Source organism: Fusarium falciforme, chromosome 5 (assembly GCF_026873545.1).
Source record: "Fusarium falciforme chromosome 5, complete sequence".
NCBI classification, from domain to species: domain Eukaryota; kingdom Fungi; phylum Ascomycota; class Sordariomycetes; order Hypocreales; family Nectriaceae; genus Fusarium; species Fusarium falciforme.
Window position 1 is genome coordinate 3628343 of NC_070548.1, and position 15169 is coordinate 3643511.

Here is a 15169-nt window from a genome sequence, read left to right on the forward strand (position 1 = left end):
GGCGACAACAGGCGTCGACGAGGCTGTCTTGTCTATAGAGAGTCTTGGAGGGTATTCTTTTCTTGATGCCGACAAGAGATGACAGAAATTGAGAGCAAAGAAGCGACGGCGAGGGTATTGAGGACTGGAGGGAGCGTCGAGGCCTCTGTATCCGAACCAATGCACAGCCAAAGGAGCAGGGGGCGAAGATGACCACGAGGCGCTGTTCGGGGAAAAGCCAAGGCGGACGGCGGAAATAGCGAGGATGAATCGTCGAGACAAAGCAGTTGAAGCAAGGCTACTGGCGAAAATAAAAACTAAAAAACCGTCGTGGAAAAGAGGCAAGAAACGAGAACAGCGCCCTTTCAAAGTCGAAGAGCGTGTGTTGGTTGTGGTTTGTTGTGCGAGGACGAGGCAGCTTTTTTTGGTATAACGGCGAAGCCCCGGGGCGCGGGATAATGATGGAAATGGAGGATTCGAGGATGGTGAACGGATGGACGTGGACTGTGTATGGGACCGAGACGCTTGGTTGTGGGGGGGTCCTTGCCAAAAGGGGTCGCTCGGTGCGAGGGACGCCGGTTCACCTCGTGGGGGAGAGGGTGAATGGGTTGGTTTCTGAGATGATGCGAAGGAGAGCGAGCAAGTAGTACCGAGAAGATGGAGAGAGAATGATGATTGAGAAGAGAAAGAAGCAAAGCAACAAATGCGAATGGAGTAGTAGAGCCAAGCGGGACAGGACAGGACAGGCTGAGTGAGAGAGAGACACACAAGCAAGAGAGACCGAGCCCGTCCTCCAAGTGCCGTCCTTTTTGGTGCTTCTGGCTGGATCTGGGTCTGGGATTGGGATTGGGGTTCCAATGTAGTATGGCGGATGCAGGTGTGCTGTGTGTGAGCTGTGCGTGAGAGGACGGGAGTTAGTAGAGTTGGTACCTTGCAAGTCCAGCACATGGCCCACCCTCCACTGAGCGTGTCGAGTGCCACTGAGGGGAGGGGATGTCCATGGATGGACGGAGGTGCGAGGATCTCGGTTTGCACACTGTACCTGCATGAATTGTCCGGTATTATCATCATGTGCAACTGCAGCGCAGCGTGTCCCTCGGAGCCCCGGGATAAGCTCACTCATTTCGATGTTCGCTCTCACCTCAGCAGGGTGTGGACTTTTGCCAGTTTATCCCGTCTGTTGACACAAACTCGGTACATTTCTGCTACCAAACGCCTCTCGTCAGAAAGTGGAAAGCCAACATGGCCGTTTAGCAGGGCAATCACAGTGCCGGTACAGTGTTTCCATGACCCGACATCCATCCGTCCACGCGCGGACGGGCGAAAATCCAATGGGCGCCTGCGCCGATAGCGAGCGGAGGGTCCCACTGCCAAGCGACAGCCTCAACAAGGCCCTTTCAGCAGATGGAAAAAGGGACGCGGGACACCCGAGAGGGCAATGGGATGGGATAGGCAATATGAGATGGTAATTGACGGCAAAGGGGGGGGAGGGAATCAGTAGGTTCCTCCAGCAGTAACAGGGCGCAGAACGGGGCCAGCACCAGGGCCATCTCGAGCCAGGCCCAGCTTCCGGCGTGTGCTAGGGGGGAACATGCCCGTAGAATAGCGAGATCCACCTGACTGTGCCTACTGTACCGTCCAGCGCGTGGCAGCAGCCTCCGCAATAGTTAGCGAAGCAATAGGGCCGCTGGGATCCATGGACAAAGCCCGTCAGGGATCCTAACAAGAGAGATGCACTGTGTGCGGTTCGTTAGAGGTTGCAACTGTGCCATTGGAGCGTTGGCCGAGATGACGGGACGGACGCGGGCTTGCAGATGCACCCAAGATTGCCTCTCCTTCTCTAGGTGCACCTCAACCCATCAAACTCAAGATACGGATATTCCTCCTCCAAACAGGCCATCCTCTTGTCAATTTAGAACTGCACTTCCTGGCTAGCGCTGTGTCAGTCTCTACCAGGGGCCTTGGCCGATGCGCTGCCGAACGGGGACCCTGATTCTGTACTCTCTCCCCCCCTGACGCGCCCCGTGTGTCCCACCCGCGTCTCTCCCATGGATGACTCCTGGCCGTGATCCATGCCTTGGGCCCTTGCCCTGTTGTGCTGCTACGGCGCCGCCAAGTCACGACCCGTCCCTGGAGAGGAGCTTGATCCAGAGGAACAGTCTCGGCCGGTACCTCTCCGACCGGTAGCCAGCCATCAAGGAGGCTCTCTCACCAGGTTTTGGTGGAGGGCGGGTTCTGGATTCCGAGAGGTCGGTCCTCCAATTCCCCTCAAACTCAGGATTCTCCTTTGTTTCTTACGGGAGGAGGATTTGGCTCTGTCTAAGGGACCGGCAGAATCAGGTACGCGACCGGTGCGACCGACAGAAGCCCAGAATTAGCAATTAGCAGGCCTTTCTGCTGCCGCCGTAAATGTCCGTCCGTGGCGGGTAATTATTGAGATGCAGCCTCAAATGAAGAGGCCGACAGCGCATGATAATTGCGGAGAGACGTGCAGCTACAGCTACAGCTTGTCTTTCCATGTCCCATTGTCGCTTGTGTGGTGGTAGGCATGTGCGTGTGTGCGGAGGCGAGACCTCGCGTGTCCCCTTTTGGGATTCAAAGGGCGACGTTGGAATCATATTCTTTACTCTGCAGGTATGTAGCTTGTTGGCTCTTCTTTCTTCATCATCATATCATGTCTACTGAGACCACAAGATTTCCCGCCCTCGATTGTCCAAGCTGAATCAGTTTTGATCGAATACCCGCACTCGGAGCCGGCCGTTCTATTTACTTTCTTGAGGGACACTCGTATGAATGACGGAGGCGAAAATAGACAGACAGCCAGAAGATTTGAATGGAATTGATTGATGAACGAGCCCACTCGCGGCCCGTGTACCTGCTCCTCCTCCTCCTGCTCCTTGTCCTGTCCTCCCTATTGCGGTCCTGCCAGGCCAGCACACGGATGGCCCATCTCAGAGCCCGTCATCTGTCACGCCCGGGGCGCGTCAGGTCAAGGTTCAGAAGCCAAGCAGGGGTAAGTTGTTGTCGCGAGGTTGCGAGCGGAGGCGGGCTGGGCTGTATCGTTGACGGCGAGGATGCTGAACCTTCAGCAACCGACAAAGGTTGTTTTTTCTCCTTTCCCCTGGGAGCAATGACGACCTCGAATAGTCCCCTTCTCAACTCTGCCGTCACGGGCTGGCTGAACAATCTTCATTCTCCACCAAACTATCGAATTCTCAGGGTTCCAGAGGCCAAGTTATCGATTTGACTTTTGTTCGCTACTCTGGAGTCTAGCGCTGTTCTAATTGACGCGCCGAGGAGAGACACACCCCCCTCTTCCCATTTCCCACTGCTCCGGGGACCGGTCGGTGGTACGGGGAAATGGACCGGGGGTCAGTTGGTGCGGCTGCTGCGTGTGTAGCACAGGCTATCCGTATGTATCAAAGGGAGAGAGGGATTGATCTACAGCGTCTATCCAAAAGGTGCACCTCGTATCGTCCAGTCCAGTTCAGTTCAGCAGGAGAGGAGACTGGCCATGTCTCATCAATGCCCGCCTCTTACACTTTGATATACATTGCATCCCAGGACCTGGCCCCATCGTCATACCTCTGGGTCGGATCGGATCAGACTCGTGTGGTCATTCTCCCTTCCTGGCCACCGCCTGGCTTTCTGGGCCATCCCTTTTCTGCATCGTTAGGTTCTCGTCTCGATCGAATTGGAAAAGGGTTATCCGAGATCCGCTTCAAGAAGCAACAAAAACAAGCTCGTCCCTTGCACCCGTGGATGCGCCGCCCTGCGAGATGACGGCAACGCGCAAAGGGGCCGACGCGAGGCTACCTTTACGCTGGTCGTATTCCTCCGCCATAGGTTTCGTATTCTATCTTTACTCACGGATACAGCACATTCGTATCCTCCGTATCTATTCCTGGCGTTCGCGCTGACCTGCTCACTCAGCAGAAGAGTATCGGATCTCGGTCAGCCACGTCCAGGTCACGAGGTTCCCGTCAATGCTCGAGATCCCAGGCCGTTTATAGTCCTACACGTAGATTAGACTATACACTGGCCGGTGTCTCTCTTTCCCTCTCCCGCTTACCAGCCCAGGTTCGGATTTCCCGATGGCGCACTTGCAAACGCCTCGCGGCCGCCATCTCAGGTCGGGTACAACCACACATTTTCAAGAGACGGTTCCTGAAGCACAGTGTGCGGTGCGGCCACTCAGCGCCCAGGCCCTGTTTCTGCTTGACTTTTTGTCCCACTGAAGCTGACTTCAGGCTGACGATACGTGGCTGATGGTCTTGCATTGATGCGCAGGTACGAGCGAAAACTCAATTGCAGCGACTTACCTGATGCTGATACAGGCGGCTGGCTGAACGAACGACCCGACGAGACAGCCCCAACCATCTTGGTTTCTCTTCTTCTCTTTTCGTCTCGTAATGTCACCTTCTTAACTAATGCCTTGCCTTGTTTGTTTGCTTGGCTATGATTCATAGTCTCGAAGCGTGCAAGCAAGGCTCAGCGCATTTCGAGACTGTGAGGCATTCGCCTTGTTTTGTTTCGCATCCACGTGCAATTGAGGCTTGCAAACACCAATCTCGAGCTATCTTGGCGACCAAGTAGTCATTTCACAGTTGAGCTCAGCTGAATTGTTCCAGGCCCGTTAGGATGAAAGCAAGCGCTTTCACCTTGGCCAAAATCGCCTAGTTCGGCTCGATAACGCAGGCCTCAATTATCACCCCCTGGTCACATTACTGTCGATAGTCTGTTTGCCGGTGCTTGACAGTTCACGTGGCTTTCTTTTCTCTCCGACGCGTCTGGAGCTGACTGGTCCAGTGGCCGTTTGCCGGTTTCACCACTGCCGGGGCTGGTGATGGCGAATATATATCTCGTGGTATTGGATCCAGCCTGACGCAGGCAGCCTGATAGATCAGCCTTGACGAGCATGATCCTTGCGAAGCAAACGACATGCTTGCCTTTTCTATTTGGCCAGATCAAACGTCAGTCTTTAGCCGGCTCAGCTGGTCTCTTTGTACGACATGAAAGCCGGGCAGGGAAACAGATCATAGCTGGCCACTGCTCTGCCTCAGAGTGCTGGGTGTCTCGGCTAAGATCTGTTAGAGAAGCGATATTAACCCCTGGTGCAGCCTTGGTCGCTTTCACTCTCGACTTTCGAGACGTCAAAGTCCTTCAGAGGCACGCCGAGTTTTGCACATGATTGGAAGAGTCCCTCTTCTCGCTTGGTTTGCCAACTTACCCAGACCCTGAGTCCGAGGATCACGACCTGAAATGGACATCTCAAACGTGGACATTCGGCCCTGATGGCGACATTCCTCTGTTCGGTTGAGCCAACTTGAAGCCATCTTTGCCAGCGTGGCAAATGCATCGCCTTGACCAAGCTGGATCATCAGCCATTGGTATGCCACGTCACAAACCAGGGACGACTTCAAACCTCCATCAGGCACAACTAATTTCCTTGTCGATCTTGATATCTCGAGTTCAGCCTCGGCCCATTGGGTTTTGTTTTGGGGCATCCACTGTCTGTCAAACGATCAAGGAAATACGCGCAGGTTGTCACTGAGTGGATATACGATGCAAGTTGCTCCGTAATCTCCTCTGCAGAAGGCGAATGACATTTGCGGCTCAACCAGGGCATCGAAACTGGTTTCTTGCTTGTACTTCAAGCCCCTGAAAAGAGTGTCCCGCAAACCATCCCGAGGCACCATGACTGCAGTGCTCAATCCCCTGAGCCCATTGCCTCTTTCAGTGTTGGAACTGAACTTGGGCTTGTTGTGCATCTTGAAATGCCTTTCGATGGCAACAAGAGAGCGACACTCAGCCTGTCTGGTCCTTTTGGTGCGTTGAAATCCTGCTAACAGGCTCGAGTTGAACCACTTCTCTACAAGCAAAGTGCAGGCTCTCGTTTTCGTGTCGAATTCGAAACTTTAACCGGCTCATTGGCTAGTTAGTCACTGCAAACTCTCCAGTAATTGCCCACAACCCGGAGTCGGCCGCTTCGACAACGGTGTTCGGCGTAGTTGTGCGGACTTTGTCACATTTGACGGTGGGGATTTTGCGACATGACAAGAAACGGTCCACTCATCCCAAGGACAGGCTATCGATCAAGAAGCCTAGGGTCCCCCGCAACTATAACAACATCCATACGATGAAAACATTTACTTTTGTACAGATCATGGGCGCTTGGGTCTGCGAATGCCGGCCTGGGCTTCCTAGGTATATTCGGGAATCTGTGGGGGAGGATCGGATCGGATCGGCCAGGTCAGCTCGAGTCGCTTATGTCCTCGACAGGTGATGCCAGGTATGAGACGGCGGGACCAGATGAACTGGGTACTGGACTTGATTCTTCTCTGCGGAGTGGAGGATCGGAAGAGTTGGCCATCCATCAATTGACGTTGACTGAGGCCTGACCATCTGATACACCATGCCATTCATATACAACTTCTATGTAGCTCAACTGCTATGGCCATATACACTATCATACAATCTAAATATCAAGGAAAACGCTTGCTATGCCAACAAAATCCTGGCTCCATCCTCAAGCTCCATCACATCATCTGCCCTCATGGCCTTGCCACCCCAAATAACAGTCCCAGTCCCGTCGATGGCAAAAGCGCCAGCCTCTTGCCATTTGTTCCCCATGACTGTCAAGGGCCCATCCTCGTCTTCGTCGTCGTCATCCAATGCGGCGGCCTTCTTTGGGACCTTCTTGTCGTCAAGGCCCTTCCTCTGAATGGCCCCGGCCACCTTCTCCCCTAGCCACCCCGTCTCCTTCCAGCCCTGGACCTGGGTGGTAGGGTTGAAGAGATACCACATGCCGCCGGTGCCCAGTCCCCAGGCGGCGTACAGGGCTCTGTCCTCGTCGATGACGACGCGGACGCCCCAAGCGCCGCCCAGGAGCGATACCCACTTCTGGGTGGCCTGCTCTGAGGCATGCGAGACGGCTATGCAGGTGAGGGCGTCACCGTAGCGGTTCGATAGAGTACGCAAGTTGATGAAAGTCTTTTGTGCGACTTTTTTAACATGTCAGCTGATGAGTTATAACGGCTCGTGAGTGAAATGAAGAGAATGTCGTGCAGAAACAGAAAAAGTAAAGGTGCAGCATCGACGTGGGGAACTGGGAGATTTGACAACATACACGCGCAGCCAACGCAGCGCAGAAAGACGAGCAGCGTCCTCCTCCTGCCGCCGAGCACGATCCTCCTCTCCCTGTCCACGGGCGCCTTGTCCCCGATGCCCGGCACGCGACCTACAGCCACGGACGGGGGCGGAGGGTTCAGCCAAGGCTGGACAGTGAGCGGTAGAGATCGGATCGACATCCAGGATCCCCAGCTCTGGGGGGGCTGCTGATCATCCTGGTTTGACTTGGACGACTTTTCCGGCTGCTGCTGAAAGTCAAGGATGTCGCTGGGGATGCCGGCCTTTTTGAGGGCCAGCTTTGTTGTGAGGCTGGAGAGCATTGGGTCGACTGAAGAGCAAGAAGGAAAAAAAGGACAGAGTGATACAAGGACAGGGGTAAAGAGATACAAGGGGGGGGACAGGTTGAACAAGTCAGCTTTGCAGTTGCGGCTCGGGCCGAGGATGACAAGGGGTGGGAGATCAGCGGCAATTGATTCAAGAGAAAAGAAAGACAGAGAGAGAGAGAGAGATTGTAATCAGATCACATCATGGCCCTGGTGTTGAAGACGTGGAGTTGAGGCTGCAGGCGTTGTGAAACTTCTGGGGGGCCGCTAGTGAGGAATGGGGGCTTGCGCACGAGCCTAGGCATGGCCTTGCAGTTGATGGTTTAATATGAAGAGGAGAGTTTTTACGAGCAATGGAGGGGAAAGCTATTTAGGAAGATGGCATGCTTGGGTTGGAATACAACTGGTTTGAGTTGGGTAGTCAGGGCGCATGCGAAAAGTGGCCATGTCGCCAAGTCTCAGCCTGCCACCGTATCGACCAAGGATATCATATACACGCCTGGCGGTGACAACGATATACCGACTTGGTCCAATTCACCTACTCAGTAATTAATCCTGTTGAACGTTTCACTCATTCTATCTCACTCCTGCAAGACGAAAACTGGCGCTTGCATAGGAGAAGCCAGCCATCCCCTAGGGATAGACTTGTACGTCTCAATAAGTCCGTGGTGGTGCTTGAACATGGCACATGCCGACTGCGAAGCTGCGTCGCTCAAGCGAACGAAAGTCCCAGAGACATGCTTCCTAAGAGACGAGCCGAGTACGACGCCTTAGCGTTGTCTATCCGATCCAGTACCAGTGACTGTCCAAGTGGACAAGCATGAGTATCGCTCTGCTGGGAGACGGGGACGTGTTCGCCCTCAGCAAAAGTCCTGTAGAGCATCATCCACAAACGGTCTCAAGTTATGGAATCTGCCTATGGATGGACGAGACTTGCCAGGGCTGTTAGGTGGATAGGTCACTGAGAAGACTTGTGATAGTTGATGCTGCTGGTTGGAATCGAGGTAGGTGTCTGGAAGACGAACTAACACAGCCCGTTGAGTAGCCCTGAGCGACGACAGCTTGAAACTCATGAGTCGCAGGGGAGCAATCAGGGTCCAAAGTTGGGAATTCGGTCTTGACATATGCCATAACGCCAGGGAGCCTAGGTCCTAACTCGAGACTGGTATGTCTTCGTCAGCAGGCGTCTCTTAGGTTGCACCAAGGGAGCAACTGCCCTATGCCAGGGGAGTTTGGGTGTCGGAGACTCGTGCAATAAGATACTGACCAGATATCCGCACCAACAGCTCAACCTGTCCAATGTCGAGAGTGTAGTCAACACAACCACGAGAGAGTGGGTCTTGAGAAGGCCGACATTCATGTTTTGGAGGGTGAGGACAGCCTGCGAAAGGCACCCAAGACGCCAAAGAGGTTCCGCTCAGTGTCAGAAGTCTCAGGTCTTGGGACATGGACGCAGGAACCTGGACGGCTTCAGCAACCACACGCAAGGTGGCGAAGAACCTGGTTGACCTCATCTTGGAGTGGTATATGGGGCGACCAGCCGGGTACTCACAAGGCACAAAGAGGCCTGGTCTTTAAGGGTTCCAGCTAAACAACAAAGCAGCCGGGTATGATGATAGAGAGTGACTGTTGGGTCTAAGGCGCTGTTGGTCTAAAGAGCAGCCAATGACCCCAGGCTTGCTCACAGGTCAGAGCCTGCTGAAACAAAATAAAAATAAGTGAGTCGACAACAATATCTTTACCGTGGAAGGATACGCAAAGCCTTTCCTTACCGTGGTATAGGTGTAAAAAGAGCACATCGAGTAGTTGTAGGTACTGACAATGCCCGATCACAAATTCGCCAAAAGCCTCGAAAGAATGGTTGCATCAACAAAAAAGAACAGACCGGCAAAAAAAAAAAGAATCTCAATCATTTTATAGGAATAGCCCGATGCGGGGGTCGAACCCGCAACCTTGAGATGTGTGTACTCGTAAGAGTCTCACGCTCTACCGATTGAGCTAACCGGGCGGGACGCCTGTTTGGTGAGGGTTGAGGGTCTCACGATCGTCTTGTGAGGGGGGCTGTGGTGGACTCGTTGGTGTTGAGAAGCTTGAGTAGGTATCGATTCAATGTATCTAATTCGCTCGACCTGTGCATCTTGTGATTTCAACACCATCCTGTACGTGTCAGTAATAGGGTGTGTATGGCCTGGCGGCATACTCACTGGAATACCCGTCGGCTCAAAGCTGTTGATCAACCGACTCTCATACACCAAATTCGGATCCCCATCGGCCTCATCTAGCTTCTCCTCCCCCTCCCTCTTCTCATACTGCTTAGTAGTCTTATCAGAGAAGCCACCTGCGCTCTTCGATCCAGCCCTCTTCTCCTCGACGCTGCTCCGCACGTAGGCCAGGTACGGCGGGTTACCCGGCTTGATGACGTTGTCAGCCGCAAGGACGGTGCCTGGTCCCACGAGGCGGAGGCGCTCGCAGAGCTTGAGGTCGCTGAGGTATGCGGGCTTGTAGTGGTCTAGGAACATGAGGTCGATCTTGGTGAGGGTGCCGTCTGCGCGCAGGCGTGAGAGGGACTTGTCGCTAGGACCAACGATTACGCTGGCGACGGAGCGTAAACCCGCCAGGTCAATAAGTGAGGTGATGACGGCGGCAAACTCGGGGTTGCGTTCGAGGGAATAGTAGTGTGAACCACCTGAGGAACGCACGGCGTCGGCAAAGAGAAGAGTCGAGTAACCCACGTAACCACCAAGTTCAACCTGTAGATGCACGTTCAGATGTCATCAGACAAGATCTGCCATGTCTCAGCTTACCATGACCTTAGGCTTCACCTCAGCAATCAGGTCCGTAACAATCTTGCCCTTGTCCTCGCCAACATTCATGAGATACTTCTTTGTGCGAGCAAACTCATCGATGGCCTGCAGAATACGCTTCGGCGAGCCACGCAGCTCGTCAATGTCGTCTCGACCATAGACATAGTGCAGAAGCTCAATCTCTCGGCCGTCGTCGAAAAAGACGGTGTCTTCCTGCTCAACATACGCCTTGGATTCGTCAAACTGAGGCATCGTTTCTTTGTTCAAGGTTCAATCGTTGCAGCGTGAATGTTTGTGACGTTCCGAGTGCCCTTTTATCTGTACAGTAACACAAGAAACAGATCGCGTCACTCAGTGTACCCGTCATTCATTCGTTCCCGTCCTTTTATATCCTTCTCTCCCTCGACTCCTCTTCTCCACACACGGAATCCCCATTCCGGGGAGCGGCTTTCTCCCCGGCGGGCGGGCACGGCATCGGGTGGGGGTTGTTGGCGCTGAAGGGAGAAGGGAGACGGGAGACGACAGACGGGAGCTTCCGATGACGCGCACATGCCCGAGTCGTCCAAGTTTGGCGTCATGGTGTGTAACTCGAGTTAGACTGTCAAAGAGTTGGTGGTTACTCGTCTTGGAATAGAAAGGACCCTTGAATGAATGCCTCTCCTGTCAGATCAGATCAGTCACGTTCGCAACAAGTCTTATTAACTCCCGAACCGTTCTCATAAATGTATGCCCTAACAATTACTGTCTCCCCAAATGTTTGTCTCCCTTTCCAGAATGTCGCAAAACCAGCAAACAATTTCTCCATTCCCTGGCCAAGCAACCCTTGTAGAACCGATCTCCGTATACCCCAATCCTGCACCGAACGAACCTGCCCAAAAGCACGCAACGCAAACGAGAGACGCGAAGGAAAATGAACACCGAAACAGTCCTGACCCTATATCCACCCTGAACCCCAAGAAATGCCCTTGTTTTATCTCCCTCCTTTTTTTGTGTCGTTTTTGGGTCTTGTGTGTTTTTGTCGTATATAAACACCTGCGTTTTCGCTTGCCGAGTAAAGGATTGGTGATCCGTATAATCCCTTTCATCCCAGAACCTTTGTGTGTTGGCGCCGACAAATCAAATACCTCCTATCGTCAAGGAGACTCCGAGACCGTCGCTCCGGCTATGCTTGCTTGCTTGCTCGCACTCGCCGCAGACGATTCGCAGACTTGTCGTTGGTCGATAAACAGCGTAAACGCCTCAAGCTCCGCTCCCTTGGGTATCCGTCGTTGCCGTCGGGACGCTGAGCCGTCCCGCCACAATCATGATGAGCGCCCCAGGCCGTAGCCTTCCCAAAGAACTTCGTCCAAACATGTTTTCGAAAGCGTCCCTTCCTGTCCGTCCATCCATCCATACTAGACACACCTCTTTTTCCTTGTCCATCCGCTGCTGAACGCAAAGTCGACATCCCTAAACAACGGACGCCCCATTGTGATGATCAAATGCAACTCCCATTTCACCAGTCCAAGCCCTTCAGCCGAAAAAAGAAACAAATGACAACTCCTCTGTCGATGCCGTTCCTTCAACACCTGTGACCTCAATGGAACCACCCAGCTCTAGCCAGATCCGAGTAGTCTTGCGTGTTTGCCGTTCCCCATTCATTGCCAGAGTGCCCCCAACATGAAAATCAGGAGCCGTAAAAGAGCAGCAGAGACACCGTCCCTGTCCCTGTCACAACTCAAATGTACCAACCTCGATGCATCTTTTACCTCAAGCGCCATTCCCTATGCAACTGTCAACGCCCATACCTACCAGCACGCCCGAAACCGTCCCTCAGATTCTAACCCCAGACACTAGCAGGGGCACCGAGGCCCGAAGACTGACCCCAGACGCCGTTGCCACGGCCCCAGCCGCCAGGGGAGGCGAGGGGAGTGGTCGACCGCTTGGAGGAAGCTGTGGTCGCCGGTGTGCCCGAGGGACGGGTGCCGATGGGAGCAACAGAGGCTCCAGACTGGCTGGGCTTAGATCCAGGGGCGAGATCGCGCGAGGGGGATCCGCCGGTTGGGCTGGAGGTGCTGGTTCGGCTCTGGGGTCCAACCGCGTTGTCAAAGACCCGGTTCGTGGGTCCAGAGGTCTGAGGGCTGGCTGTGCTCTGGGGTCGAGAGGCCGGCTCGGCAGGAGGGCCGTGGGCATCGCCAGTAGAGCCTGGGGTACCGGCATCACCAGTAGGAGGGGCGCGGCCGATGTTGTCAAAGGCCAAGGGCGAGTGTCCGCGGATACTAGAAGCTCCGCTAGGGCCAGGGGCGCCAGTGCGGACGTTGCCAGTCTCGTCAACATATCCGGCCTTTTCAGCGAACGGTCCCTCGCCGTACAAGGCGCTGCGCTGGCGGGCGATCAAGTCCCGAGTCTCCTCCTCAGACATGTGCTTGTTGCCCGGGAGGGTCAACTCGGAAAGGACGGCTACGTAGAAAAGCTGTTAGCCCAAGCTCAACAAACTCGACGCGGATTACATGTGTGCTGTTCGGGAGAAGCGAGTGAAGAAGAAAGAAAACATGAGCGGCGTCCGGCCAACAATCATCGGCCGCCCATGACCACAATTTTTTTCTATTTGGCATCTTCTTTTGGTTTTGCGATAGTAGGAATGTGCTATACAGTAGAGGGTGGCCTACTTCGCTGGTATTGCTGCTCAGTGTGCAGGTTTCGAAGCTCTCGCTCCCGCTGAGCTGCCATCCTTCTCTTCGCCTGCATGACCTGCTCTGCCTCGTTGGAGCCTCGCGAGGGCTGGTGACGCTGGTTGGCGTAGAAGTTCTGGAGGTTGGGTCCCTGGGAACCTCGGGCGTCGTCAAAGTTGTTAACCGAATGAGGGCGAGAGCCAGAGGAGTGGTGGGAGGCGCGCGAGTCTGCATCGGAGGATGGTCAGTTGGGGCGCTCAAGGCGCCCTGCCAGTCCCAACCTACTCACCAAGGTCTTGGGAGGATGCTGACAGGGCAAAACGGTGGAGATCAGAAAACTCACGTCGGCCGCCCATTCCATAGCCCTTGCCAGACTTTTGCAAGTTTTCATAAGCTCGATCAACCTCTGGGAGGGAGGATTAGTTCCTGTGCGAGACGCACAACTCGTCAAGTCCGAGTTCTCTCCAATTTCTGGTTCGGGTCGGCCACCCGACAGCAAAGTGACCGTCACAAAAGACGCCAACAGAAACCGGAGGGAACAAGACCGACGTTGTTGATGGAGAACATACCGTCGAACTGATACGAGAAGGCGTAGTCGTCCTGGGGCTGAGGTCCACTGGCGCCTGAGCGGATGAGCGAGTTAATGGGCATCCTGGGATCGGAAGGCGTTCGCATTCCATCCGTACCTGCACGAACGGGAGTGGTCGAGCCCTGGTGCTCCCAGTTGTTCTGGGTCGAAGCCGACCACTGCGGGTTGTCGTAGTAGGACATGTTGTAGAATTTCGGATTCAAGTGGGAAAAACCGGGACGGTGTCGGTTCGAAGATTTCTCAAATCTCGCAACGAAAGAGTCTAGCGACGACAATGACGAGTTAGCCTGATGAAATCGACAAATCGATAGACGGCAGTTCGCGATGACCAGGTGCAGCGCGAGGCAACGAGGGCGCCGGGACACAAGACAATGAGGGACGGTGGTGGAGGAAAATTGCCGCCGTGGCCGACGTCAGGATGCGATGCATCAGCCATCTGAGACAGGCTCCATCGAGAACCACCAAGCCCTCAGGACCCCCTCGTCGCAACACGTCGACAAACCGCTGGCGATACTGTGCGTCAAATCATCGACTCACCCTATGCGGCAGGATATTTCGTCGTCGAGTGGTGCAGCTTCGTTCGCGGGAAGAGAGCGCAGGGGTGAATAGCCACGGGCTGCGCGAGTCGGGAATAAACCACGAAAGGGTTCGGGGAGGCGGAAAAAGGCACGAAGCTTGGTCGCAGAAGCTGGTGACAAGACGGCGGACCAGGAAGACTCGAGGCGAAAACCGCTGCAGAGCAGACGGAAAGTCTAATAGAGAAAAAGAGGGAGACAGAGACGGAGAGGAGGAAGAGGGAAAAAGAAAGAAGAGGCCGAAGATGGTGGTGAACAAGTTGTCAACGGACAAGGCGTGATGGGGGGAGGAAAAACCCAGGGCCTGGTGCTGGGCTGGTGGGAAAGGAGAAGGAGCCAGGCCCAAAAGTCATCAATCAAATCAGGAAGTCACGTCGTGGGGAGTGGGCACAGGTCGGCAACGCTTGGGGCGCGCAGTTGGCAGGTGCCAGGTGCAAGGCGCTGTCGAAGGCTGCAGGTACTTGGTGTGGTTGTACCTTGTCGTGCTGGTCCAACGCTCCTTCTCAGGACGGCCGGTCGGTCGAGTGCCCTGAAGTGATCTTTACGGGGCCTGCCCGATGCTCAAATAGTGGGTGGAATTTACTGCAAGACACCTGGAGGCCGCCTCTCTTGGTGATGACTCGCCCGCCTAGGGGAGGGATGTACCTACTCCACTCGTACCTCGTTTCGCAGAACAGGGAGAGGCAGGAGGCAAGAAAGGGTGCTTGTACTGGGTACAGCTGCTGGGCTCTTCCTCGAGATGCGGACACTGAGACCTCGGGGAAGGAGAACTCGAGACATACATCCAGGCTGCGCCTTCCCCTTTGCAAAGAACTGGATCTACTTCCTGCCCATGTTGAATTTCTCGTCGCCTTGTGCCTCGTCTCCCCATGCCCTGCCATTTTCTAGAACACAACCGATCTTCTTCATCTTGCGCAACCATCTGCAGCTTGGATGTCTCTGCGACTTCGTCCGCCCCCCGGCCCTGCCCGCCCGTTGTCCGTTGAACGCCCAGACGCCCGCCCCAATCCGTTTTTGATTTGATAACCGGGCTAATGACGGACACTGAAATGACGACGTGTGGGGTGCCTTTTCTTGGCCCTTTTGCCAGCAACGCAACACTCTGCGCTCCACGCTC

General features: G+C 54.6%; 3 protein-coding genes across 3 annotated transcripts; all 3 read right to left on the bottom strand.

The window, feature by feature from the left end:
- Positions 1 to 6480: 6480 nt before the first annotated feature.
- On the bottom strand, positions 6481 to 7430 carry NCS54_00735400 (Hypothetical protein; the record flags this gene model as incomplete). The annotated part of the gene is made up of 2 exons (XM_053152785.1): positions 6481 to 6983; positions 7109 to 7430. 2 exons carry the CDS (start codon positions 7428 to 7430, stop codon positions 6481 to 6483), a joined length of 825 nt encoding a protein of 274 aa, XP_053008760.1.
- A 2118-nt stretch (positions 7431 to 9548) lies between these two features.
- On the bottom strand, positions 9549 to 10489 carry NCS54_00735500 (Hypothetical protein; the record flags this gene model as incomplete). The annotated part of the gene is made up of 3 exons (XM_053152786.1): positions 9549 to 9590; positions 9638 to 10183; positions 10238 to 10489. The coding sequence occupies 3 exons, from the start codon at positions 10487 to 10489 to the stop codon at positions 9549 to 9551; spliced, it is 840 nt and encodes a 279-aa protein (XP_053008761.1).
- A 1567-nt stretch (positions 10490 to 12056) lies between these two features.
- NCS54_00735600 (Hypothetical protein) lies at positions 12057 to 13659 on the bottom strand (the record flags this gene model as incomplete). Its single annotated transcript, XM_053152787.1, has 4 exons — positions 12057 to 12676; positions 12886 to 13116; positions 13178 to 13294; positions 13458 to 13659. 4 exons carry the CDS (start codon positions 13657 to 13659, stop codon positions 12057 to 12059), a joined length of 1170 nt encoding a protein of 389 aa, XP_053008762.1.
- Between the last annotated feature and the right edge of the window lie 1510 nt (positions 13660 to 15169).